Source organism: Nannospalax galili, unplaced genomic scaffold (assembly GCF_000622305.1).
Source record: "Nannospalax galili isolate Female #2095 unplaced genomic scaffold, S.galili_v1.0 scaffold321, whole genome shotgun sequence".
Classification (NCBI taxonomy): domain Eukaryota; kingdom Metazoa; phylum Chordata; class Mammalia; order Rodentia; family Spalacidae; genus Nannospalax; species Nannospalax galili.
In genome coordinates, this window is record NW_008345972.1 from 261,538 (window position 1) to 272,814 (window position 11,277).

At 42.1% G+C, this 11,277-nt stretch overlaps 1 protein-coding gene across 1 annotated transcript in view; it reads left to right on the forward strand.

Moving 5' to 3' along the window:
* The window catches only part of Pkd1l1 (polycystin 1 like 1, transient receptor potential channel interacting), a 151,820-nt gene that overhangs the window by 68,632 nt on the left and 71,911 nt on the right, over positions 1 to 11,277 (forward strand). Inside the window, exons 20-26 of the mRNA XM_029567884.1 lie at positions 727 to 922; positions 1,664 to 1,720; positions 4,195 to 4,407; positions 6,112 to 6,354; positions 8,322 to 8,444; positions 8,553 to 8,701; positions 9,831 to 9,931. Coding sequence (XP_029423744.1) covers positions 727 to 922; positions 1,664 to 1,720; positions 4,195 to 4,407; positions 6,112 to 6,354; positions 8,322 to 8,444; positions 8,553 to 8,701; positions 9,831 to 9,931 — 1,082 coding nt within the window. The remainder of the gene's footprint in view (positions 1 to 726; positions 923 to 1,663; positions 1,721 to 4,194; positions 4,408 to 6,111; positions 6,355 to 8,321; positions 8,445 to 8,552; positions 8,702 to 9,830; positions 9,932 to 11,277) is intronic.

Here is an 11,277-nt window from a genome sequence, read left to right on the forward strand (position 1 = left end):
GATTGATTGATTGATTGATTGACGATTGATTGATCTTTTTGAGACAGAGTCTCCCTGTAGATTCGCCTGCCCCTGCCTTCCGAGTGCTGGGATTAAAGGCATGAGACTGTGCCCTGCATCACTGTGAATTTTCAACTGTTGCATCCTTCACTACTTCGGCCGACTGAGCAGACTGTCTTCGGCTCAGGGCACAGTCCTTCCCTTGTCATGATGCTACTGAATTGGTATCAGTTTGCATCCTTCACTACTTTGGCCGACTGAGCAGACTGTCTTCGGCTCAGGGCACAGTCCTTCCCTTGTCATGATGCTACTGAATTGGTATCAGTTTGCATCCTTCACTACTTCGGCCGACTGAGCAGACTGTCTTCGGCTCAGGGCACAGTCCTTCCCTTGTCATGATGCTACTGAATTGGTATCAGTTTGCATCCTTCACTACTTCGGCCGACTGAGCAGACTGTCTTCGGCTCAGGGCACAGTCCTTCCCTTGTCATGATGCTACTGAATTGGTATCAGTTTGTGTCTTGTGTTTTTTCCAGTTCTAGTCAAAGGTGATTTTCCATGCAGGACTTTGGTATGTCTGCTTGTGTGTTTAGACCAACTCTCCCTTATGTCATTCTCCTTCTGTTCTGACCCACTGAAGAACAAATTCCATTCCACCCTTGGCAGAGTAAAAAGTTTCATTACAATGTCTTCAAATAACCACAGCAACTCTTGGGTTTCTTTCAGGTATCATTCCAGCTTGAGAAACCTGTCTACTCTCCAGCTGATGGGAAGTTACATGGAAATCAGGAACTACATAACCATGGTCACTGGAATTCTGAATCGTTTGGCCAAGGAGAGCAGAAACACCTCATGTGGCCTATGGTCACAAATACAGGATGCATTGATTTCGTCAGCATGCCAATTACCTTTTACAGATCAGGTATGGCCCAGAATAGGGCCAGGTCAGCATCTGTAACCCTGTGCCAAGTAGCAGGACCTCTAACAATTGGCTCCTCAGCAGGGGGTCATGATTGTAAAGCCCCAGCAAGAAAGGAGACCAGCTGTTCGGCAGCCTGGCTCCTATGAATGCTTCTGGTTTATGATGGAGAAAGTGATACAAGTCAATTATCATCACAGATAATTCTAGTGTTCTTGTAAGTGAAAACCGCAGAAGTCTGGTTTTTCTTCTGTTAACAACCGTAGGCAGAGTGATACAAGATTTTGAGCAATTTTAAAAGAATGATCATAGACTCAAAGGTTACTTCCTCACAACCTTTCTGCAAATCTGCCTTACTATGCCTTTTAATGGTCACTAGAAAACATTCACATCTACAAAGAACACATCTGCTCCATCTACAAGATGCTTCACTAAACTAACTGTTTTCTTTCCTCTGCCATTTTCCCCCGACCCCTTTCAAAGCTCCATTTAGTTCTGCCTCTTTATCTCACCCTCTTTGTGTCAGTTCCCCAATAGGGTCTGGTGAGGTTGGCCAGAGGCACAGCAGAGGAGACATGCTGGACTGAAAAGAAACTTTAAGACCAAGGTCATGGTCCTGCTAGGGAAAGACTAACCTCTAGGAAGTCTCTTAACAGAAAAACATGCCTGCTCTATTTCTTCAGAAGCAAGCTGCAGTTAAACTAATAAGGTAACTTTCTTCTCTCTTTTGATTCTGCTGCTTAGGAGGCAATGATGGATTCTATTTGGCTATTGAGAGACCTCATAAGCATCCAAAATAAGGTAAGTGCTAAATCTTTCCAAGTGTATTTTTCTTATTTTTGCATAATTATGAGAACTATGATCAGGTCTTGAAAAATTATACCGTCCAGAGTTATGTTTTGACACTGAGATTAGAGACACGACTTTCTGCTAAGTATTCATATGAATAGCATTATCTACCTCAAATCATAGCTAAAGAACTTCTTTTCTTCATACAGAAATAGCAGTAGGAAAAAGCAAAAACAAGTGTTCTCCATGGCTTGAATCACTTTGATGGTGAATTGTTCATTATTGGTGCATGGTTTTGGATGTTTGGATTTTTCTGTGGTCACATCTAGCTTCTCAAACTCCAACACTCTTCAGAACCCTTCAATAGATGTCTTTACTGTGCTGTTCTTCAAGAGATGGCAGAAGAACCCATGCGAGTCATTCACTGCCACCAATCAGAAAACCTAACTTCAGACATATCTTTCTTCATACCTTGTCACCGTAAAATAGGATTCCTCTCTCTCAACAAGCATCCTCTCTCGGTTTGTGCTCAGGAACCCATCCACTGCCACCCTGTAGCAGCTCATTCCAGCCTGTGTGACTGGTAGCCTTTGTGGCCTAGGTTAAATGGCTCCTGGTGGGGGTCCTGCCTCTGTCACATTGTTCTCCATGGCTTATCTCCTTAAGTTGACTGCACTCTGTAGCTTCTCCCATTTATCTCTCTTCTTGATGATCCTAGGCAGGCTAAGAATCTCACTCATTACTTTAAATATCTTTAGATATCTCTTCTAGCTGCCCTCATTCTAGGCATCTCTTTATAACAGAACATTGGGGAGGTGATGCCTGGACTTGCCTGCTGTCTCTCTCTTGCCTGCACCTTAGCTATTGTTGCATCGGGTTTGCATCATCCTTAATGCTGAAATTGCTCCTGTCAAAGTCCCTGAGGGTCTCCATGCTACCAATCCCAGAGGACACCTCTGCTCACCCAGGAGCAAAATTAAGTATTATGGATGATGCCCAGGCATCACTTCCTTAAACATGCATACAACAGAGAGAGAGAGAGAGAGAGAGAGAGAGACTACATGAATACACAAATAATGTACCTTCTAAGCTAGCTTAATTTTATTGTTTGTGGGAGAACTTTAATTTAAAACATGCTTCTAAGCCACATTTTGGTTAAATAAGCATGACTACCAGAAAATAAAACATTCTCTATTTCATCACATACTTATTTAGCAATTACTAGGAGCTGCTAAAAACCAAGAAGGAAATATTAATTTCCATCTTTTAGGCACTAATGAATGAAATTAAATGTGGAAAGAGATATCATTCTATAAATATGCTAAGCCCCATAATTAGGACAATGACAGTTCTATAGAAACACAGGCAATGATTCAGCTAACTTCAGTGTATGTTAGAAGATGGTTTTACAAGGCTTAGGATAGAGCTGTGACTGTGTTAGACATGGTAAAAGCATGCTGAGCACTATGAGTCCTTACCTATCAATGCGCATACTAAAGCATCCATGATTAAAAATGATATGTGATATTGATTTTGCATTGAATTCTAGAAATCTGAATAAGAAAATGCAAGAGCAAATGTTTCTTGGAGTGGGGAGGGGATCATGAGTTCCCACCCAGAGCTGAGGAGTTATAGACAGTTAATGACTTTGGGGGCAAGAAGAGTCAGTTTTCTGTAAGGGTATGGTCCCAGGTGTGTCCACCATGCCCCAGTGGATGGCCCCATGCCCATGAGTAAATGGACAGCACAAATTGTACCTAGTAGGTTATTTTAAAAAGAGGACACAAAGATGGGATGGGTGGGGAAATGCAGAGTGGATCTTGGAGTAAGGAGAGGAATAAGGAGTGAATATGATAAAAATGCATTGTATGGATGTATGAAATTCTCAAAGAAATTAATATATTTACATTTCTGAAGGTCTCGCCAGTGAAAGTTAACTGTTGAAGGTGGGCGATAGGTACATAGGCCACTATCCTACCGTCTCTGAAGATGTTTGGAAATGATGCATAGTGAAGATTTCAAAAGAGAAAGGCAGAAAGGGAGAATTTTGCTGGGCAAAGAGAAGGCCAAAGCATTTCAGGTAGAGGAGTCTTCATGACGTCAAGAAGTCTGTTATTGGAGGACAGTAAGAGTTCAGTATGGCCAGGGCACAGAACATACATGAGTGGTAAAGAAAGCTATAGAGGAAGGTAGGGGCCAATATATCAAAGCATTTGTGAAGTGGATTTTAAGAGTCAACCCATATAGCATCTTAAAGCACCTGGGCTATTTTTTTCATTGGTCATTTTATGGGTGGAGAATATGAACATCAGATGAACAAATTGTTGCTGGGAAAGTTGTCCAGTCATCATCTAACACCAAACATGGACTAGAGTCCACTCTTGACCCTGTGTTGAATCATTTCAACTCCTAATAAAAATAAAGAAGCAAGAGTCTGTGGATCAGTTCCAGGAAGCATTTTATCTCTGTTGCCTCTTTTCATGTAGTTGAGCTTTATGAGTGCGATGTGCATCTTCAAGTACATCCGGCTGTTCCTTGCTCAAGGCCAGCTCTCTGGAAGGTTTGTGGTCAACAGAAACCTCAGTCTTGAACTTGTCCTTCTCATCTCTGGAGTCTGGGAAGCCGCCAAACAAGGGAAAATGAGAAATGAGGACTATCTACAAGAAGAAGCAATGAAGCTCATCTCAGAGGCATTACTAGTAAGATGCTCAACACTTCATAAAATGCAGCCACAGGCCTGGGCTGCAACTCAGCAGCAGAATGTGTTTTTGGAAAGGCCCTCCATTCCACCTCTAGCACATACAACACACACACACACACACACACACACACACACACACATACACAGACATCACAACTGACAGTACCATAGCTGTTCCCCTATCTCACAGATCAACCCAGTTTTTGTTTTTATGGTTTTATTTTGTTTTGTTTTGTCTTTTTAAGGCAGAGTCTCCCTGTAGCCCCAGCTGGCCTGGAATTTGCTATATAGACCAAGAATGGCCTTGATCTCACAGAGATCCACCTGCCTCTGCCTCCTGAGGGCTGGGATTAAAGGCATGCACCACCATGTCTAGCTGTTAGCCTATGTTTATAATCAGTTTTCACAACCCAAATTAGAATGAGTTCCTGAAGAACTATAGTTCTGGTTTTGGTGGGGAGTTCAGCATTTGGAGATGTTTGTCTTGAATTTTAAATGTTTTGTGGTAGTAGTGTAGTGTGGCCATATTGGTAGTTTTCATTTGGGATTTGGGAAGCACCTTCTGTTTCCTACAGAATGATGTGAAGTCACACAAGTGATTGCTCACAGACATTAACTTTAAAAGCAACCCTGTTTTATCTATGGTTTCTAAAAATATAAACATTTGTTTCATTTATTCCTGCTTCAGTGACTTTGGGAAACTATTTCTGAGGGTGTTTTTTTGTTTTGTTTTGTTTTTTCCATCTCATAAAATGTCAGTGGTTTGAGGAAGGAGCTAGTTAGCAGACAGGTTTTTCTCTCCTTTCCTCCTTTCTGCCACCCCTTCCACCCAAAGTTGCTGATTGATTTAACTGATATATGCTGAAATACTTTGGAAGTTATAAAGCAAATAAACACCATATTTATATTTGAACCTAGCAGTTGCCATAACCCTTCATGTGTACACGTGAATGTGTCTTGTGTCTGACCTCATACTAAACCCTTAGGCCTGTGCTACACCAACTGATAGTCAAGTTTTATTAATAAATTAATTCATTCGTTTTGAGACAGGGTCTCCCTGTAATGCCAGATGACCTGGAACTTTCTAGGTTTCGCTCGATCTCACAAAGATTCGCCTGCCTCTGCCTCTTGAGCACTGGGTTTCAAGGTGTGTGCCACAACATACCACTGACTTTCAGGTTTTAAAAGTAGTCAAGTAGGGCTGGAGAGATGGCTCAGTGGTTAAGAACACTGACTGTTCTTGCAGAAGACCCAGATTCAAATCCCAGCACCCACATGACAGCTAACAATTGTCCATAACTCCAGTTCCAGGGGATCCAACAGTCTCTTCTGTTCTCCACAGTCATTGCGTGACACAGCTGCACATACCAACATGCAGGCAATACACACATACACATAAAATAAAAATAATAAAAAAATAAAAGTAGTCAAGTTAGTGAAAGCTCTTCTGGTGGACTAGGAAGCACCAAGAAGCACAGCAGTTATTTAAAAATGAATATCATATCACAGAAGGGTATACCAAAACCGAAGAAAACCACATGTGCTTTGGTGGTATTTGCCCTTCGTGTTTTACTATCGACATTTTTCTGAGTCCACCTGACTTTGGGTGGCCTTTTATCAGTGCTGTTTCACCTTGCCTGCTCTGCGGTCAGTTTTCTCATTTTCCTTGTAAGCATCCTCTTTTCCACGATCTGTGTTACAGGCCTGTCTCCCTTTGAACCCCAAGCATCGGTTTCACATGAGCACTGAGCAGATGGAGTCCTGGACTCTTATCCATCGTACCCTTCAGAGTTCAGTCCAGAACCTGGGCTGTGTCCGGGTGCATTTACCTGGTGACCTGGCCTGGCACAGTTCTGCTCAAGAAGAAACACAGGGCCAGTGCTACATCAGCCAACTCATGTTCTTCACGGAGAACCCTTACCCGGGGGGCCGATCCCCAGGGCAGGTACAGGAGGAGACCACCACAACTTATAATGGCTATTTCAAATGTTCAGTGATTGGTTTTCTATAGCAAAAAAGGAGATTAGGTTGACATGTTTGCCCATTGTTTAAGTTTCAAAAGAAGGGCTACTTTGAAGTGGGTGAAGATCAGTTTTGGTGCATCCAAGGTGCCTCTAGAAGGCTAGCGACAAGCAGGTAGTAAATGTATTTTCCAAAGACAAGGCCATACAGAGAAAGAGAAGATGTATTAATCCATACCTCAAAAGACACAGTGGGTGAGTCCCAGAGTGGGGTTGCTCAGCAGACAGGAAGGGGAGCTCCTTCTTGGAGGGGGACATACTTGGTCTTATCTCATGGGCCATTTATATGGGGTCCATTTCTGAATAGACAGGTAAGTATCTCACTGTCTTGTTCATTAGTACACTTTCCAATACAAGTTGTCTTTTTTGAGACCGGTCATTTGGGGTAAGGTGCCATGGCCCAATAGGCTCTAGGTGTTTGTATAAGACATCACAAATCACTGAGGTAAGGCACTAAGTAATCACAGTCTGATTGTTAAATGATGGGAATTTCTGGTTTTAGTTTTGGTCTTTTGTCTTTGCAAGTTTCTCCAGAAGTCTCTGGATAAGTGGACCCATCCAGCACTTACCATGGGTCTTTCTAGTCTGTATCAGGGAGCACAGGGCTAGAGCATGTGGTGGAGCAATTATGCTATGAGCAGTTTCCTTGTTTCTAAAACCAAGGCAGAGTTCAATCCGAACAAAGCATAAGAGGCTCCACTGGAACAGTCTTCCTCCACGCTTACCAAGGCATATGTGGGCTGAGCCTGGTTGGGGGTAGGGAAGTCAAGAAGGATCATCCCAGATACTTCACAGCTTTTTGAACTTTAACCTGAGGTTCTGCGTTCAGACACCGTAGGTGCTCCTGTACCACGGATGGTCTGGGTCAGAAAGGGCAAGTAGCATTGTTCCCTTAAGTTCTCTGCATCCTCTGCATCCCAGCTCAACTACTGGGCTTTTGGGGTACCTACTCCATGTTTAACGGATGGAGATCAACATTACTGATGTACATATTATTTTGGTTAAAAAATGCTCATAACACATTTACTTGTTTATTTAGGAAACTAGAAATGGGTAACCAGCATATGAAAATAATTCATTCTAAAAATGATAAAGAAATAGCAAATCAACTTTTATCTTACAAAGTACAGCAGTTGTGGCCATGTAGTGATAGAATCAGGGCTTTACGAAAGCACTTTGTCAGTAAAAACTTGGTCCGGTCATTGCATTTAAAGATAAATTATTTGTTCACAGCAAGATATTTTATTTATTCAAAATAACATTATTTATGATAATTCATATAGAAATGAACCTAACTCTTCAACATAGTGATAGATAGTTCACTAGTCATTTTAATGAATTATAATTTGCCAGTTAAACATAAGACCATAGGGGAGTTTTAGGGGCTTTAGAAGAGTTTTTGCAAAAAGTGCAAAGACTATTGCAGTTTTCCCAGTATGCACCCAGTTCATGGAAAAGTCTAGATAGCATTGCCCCAAATGTGTTTCTCAGAACAACAGATTGTGGGCAAGCCTTCCCAGCTACCTACAATAAACAGATATGTTTGTTTTTTGAGGCAAAGTATCACTATGTAGTCCTGGCTGGTCTTGAACTCACAGAGATCTGCCTGCCTCTGCCTCCCTGGTGCTGGAACTAAAAACATGCGCCACCACTCCCAGCCCAGATATGTCTTTTTGTTATGAGCTCTTACAAATGAAAAATGTATCATTTTAGTATGAGTAACATAAAAGCAGCACTAAATTCCTACTCCAAATGCTGCCACCCTAATGAACGAAACTGTTTCTGGTGGCCCTGACTATCTGGGCTGGAACCGCAGCATCATGCCACTTCCTGCTTTTCTCCTTCAGTCAACTGTTGGCCGCATTTTCTGAGATGACCTTTGTTCCCCAAGGTGGGTGGTGTCCTCAGCCTCATGCTCTACAGCTGTTCCAGCAGAAAGCCTATCCGAAGAGGACGACTGGAGACACCTGTGACCGTGGAGTTTGGGGAGGAAGACCACCCCGTAAGGAGAACTGTGGTGCTGCCTCTGCTTGGTTTAGGCTGGGCCAGATGATTTTTAACGCATTTACTTTTCCAGAGAAAATTTTTGCTTAATTTGTTTTCTTTCCAACGACAGCCCAAGAGAAATACAACCATGTTTACCTTGCTTCGGGATGAGGTGAATCTCCACCGGTTCGTTGGGCTTTCTGAAAACCCCCAGGAATCTCTACAGATATGCATTGAATTCTCCGAGCCTGTCACAAGAGCCTTTCCCATCATGCTGCTAGTAAGGTGCAGGAGGGTGACAACTAGGGTAAAGTAAGGCTCAGCAAGATGGAGCACCCCTACTGAGCTTTGTGAACACACAGGGAATTCAACTATGGGTTTAAAGGAATAATGTGAGAAGAAATTATGTGTGTGTGTGTGTGTGTGTGTGTGTGTGTTTAGATAATTAACTTCCATACTTTTAAAAACTTGGATTGCTGCCCGTTAATTGGAATGAGAAATGCCTGAGTTTTCAGTAATACTGTGTACAACCCCTTTAGACTCTAATTATCCCATAATATAGACTTAAATCAGTTTTCTTCTAGTTTTCCTGCCTTCCTCGCTTCCTCACTTTCTTTTTTTTTAACCAAAGGAAGAAAATAGATTCTATTTTATATATCTAAAGAGTCTCAATAAATTAATTCGTTCTCAAAAATGTTGAGTACACAGAATTAGATGGGCCCCGTTTAGTGACTAAATTATGTAGAAAGGCTGTTAGAGATTCTTTGGAAATTATGTGGAAGATGCTACTGGAAGTTACTAGTCTGGAGTATGTGGCAGGTAGGGGTGGGCCAAGTCTTCTTGGAGAGGCAGGCACTGGGTCTTTTCTGTCTTCTGAGTCGCCATGAGTTTGGGCAGAAAGGCAAGCTGTTCTACTGCACCTGCTAAGTCAGGTGAGTCCCTCAGCCGAGGGGAGACGACTCAGGAGCACATGTGAATGTAACTCTAGTGCTCTACAGAAAGACTATACACAGCCAAATCTCAGTTGGCTTGACTCTGTTGGCGAAGTGAACTGCCAATTCCCTACTCTTCTGACACATTATGCAAAGCATTAGTACAGATAAGTGTATGTGTGTGCTGCTCCTCTGCATGCAGCCAGCTGATTGTTCTGGTCCTACAAATAGTGCTGGTTAGGATTCTTGTCTAATACTGAAGGTTTTTGGGTTTTGGTTTTGTTTTGCTTTTACAGATATAAGGCTGAAAGCATTGTATAGGGTTTTTAAAGAAACTAAATGGTACCAGAGGAAGAAGCACATAGGTTCTTTTCTGCTCCTGTTACCTGTTTCCAGAACAGAGGCTATCTGTGACAAGCACATAACTAAAATATAAAAAGACAAGAAAAGTGCTTCCTCACTGCTTGGTGTTTATCTCCTAGGTTCTCTGAGAAGCCTACACCCTCCGATTTTCTTGTGAAAGAGATCTACTTCTGGGATAAGCAGACGGTACAAATTTACATACCGGCTATTCCAAGGAAAGGTCAGTAGATGGGAAACCTTTGACTTGTCAGTTCTTGTGTGAGGAGGACGCTGCTATAGTCTATACTTGCCCAGCAGTGTTTTCCTTTCTTTGTTGTGTGAACATCCGGGTCCTTTTCTCTGCTGCTTATTACAAACAATTTTTTGATATATACATTTGTAGAAACCACCTTACCAAGGACAATCTTGACACCATGTGGCCGGGGAGGAGCATACTCCTCCCAAGCCCCACCCACCTCTCTGGACCTCAGCTGCTCCTGCTGCTCAGAACCCTAGGACCATCTTCCTGAGCTTTCTTTTCACCTCTGCTGAGCACCTGACCCTACAGCTCTTTTACCCTTGCACCTGTCCACCTTGATTGCACCTCAGTCCTACTGTCCAGCCTCCCTGCTGACTATCAAATGCTATTCCCCCAGGGGAGAGGCATGTCTACATCACAGGAATAAGCAGACAGAACCAGATTCCTCTGGTGTTCCTACTAGAAGCAGAAGACAGGAGCAGGGGCCAGGGACTAGCCCCTTCATGGCAGTTTGACTCTGGTTGCTAAGGCTCTCGAGCTTCAGTGAGTACCCTGAAGAGCAAGACCCCAGTGTTCTAGGTGCTAAAGTGAGCCACATAGGACTTAGGACTCATGTTTAAACTGAGTGTCGGCATGTTGTAGCCCCTGAAGGTGGGCTTCTGACTTTCAGGCGAGTGGATATATCTCATCTCTAAGTTATACTGGGATATACTTATCTTCCTCTGAGACTCCATTGCTCCATTGCTTTTCGTGTTTTTTAAAAATGGCTGAACTCTGTTGATGACCAAATTCAAATTCTCAGTGGCAACTTCACAAAATTCACACTTAGTTTCTTTGCCATAATATTTTATTGTAAGAAATATCAAACTAACAGAAAAGTAGAAATACATCAAATACCTGTACTATGTCATCTGAATTTGCCATTTATTGACATTTTGCTATATTGGCTATATCTTCATGTGTGCACAAGTGTGCACGGAAGGCAATTTTTAAAATATTTTTCTCATTTTTTATATTCATTATCCATGGTACTGAGTTACACAGGGGCATTTTCATACAAGTAGATAATGTACTTTAAGAATATTATCTCCGATACCCTCCCAACTTCCCTTTTCTCTTCCCTCCCACCTCCAATTAATTTCTTTTGCTCCTCTAGACAGTTTTGCTCCTACTTTCATGTCACACACACACACACACACACACATATATATCACATATATATATATATATTATCTATCTCATATATATATATATATATATATATATATGGGTGACTAGAAAAAATCAATCTTTCCTTCTCATCTCAGAATGCAAGCAGCCCAGATGTC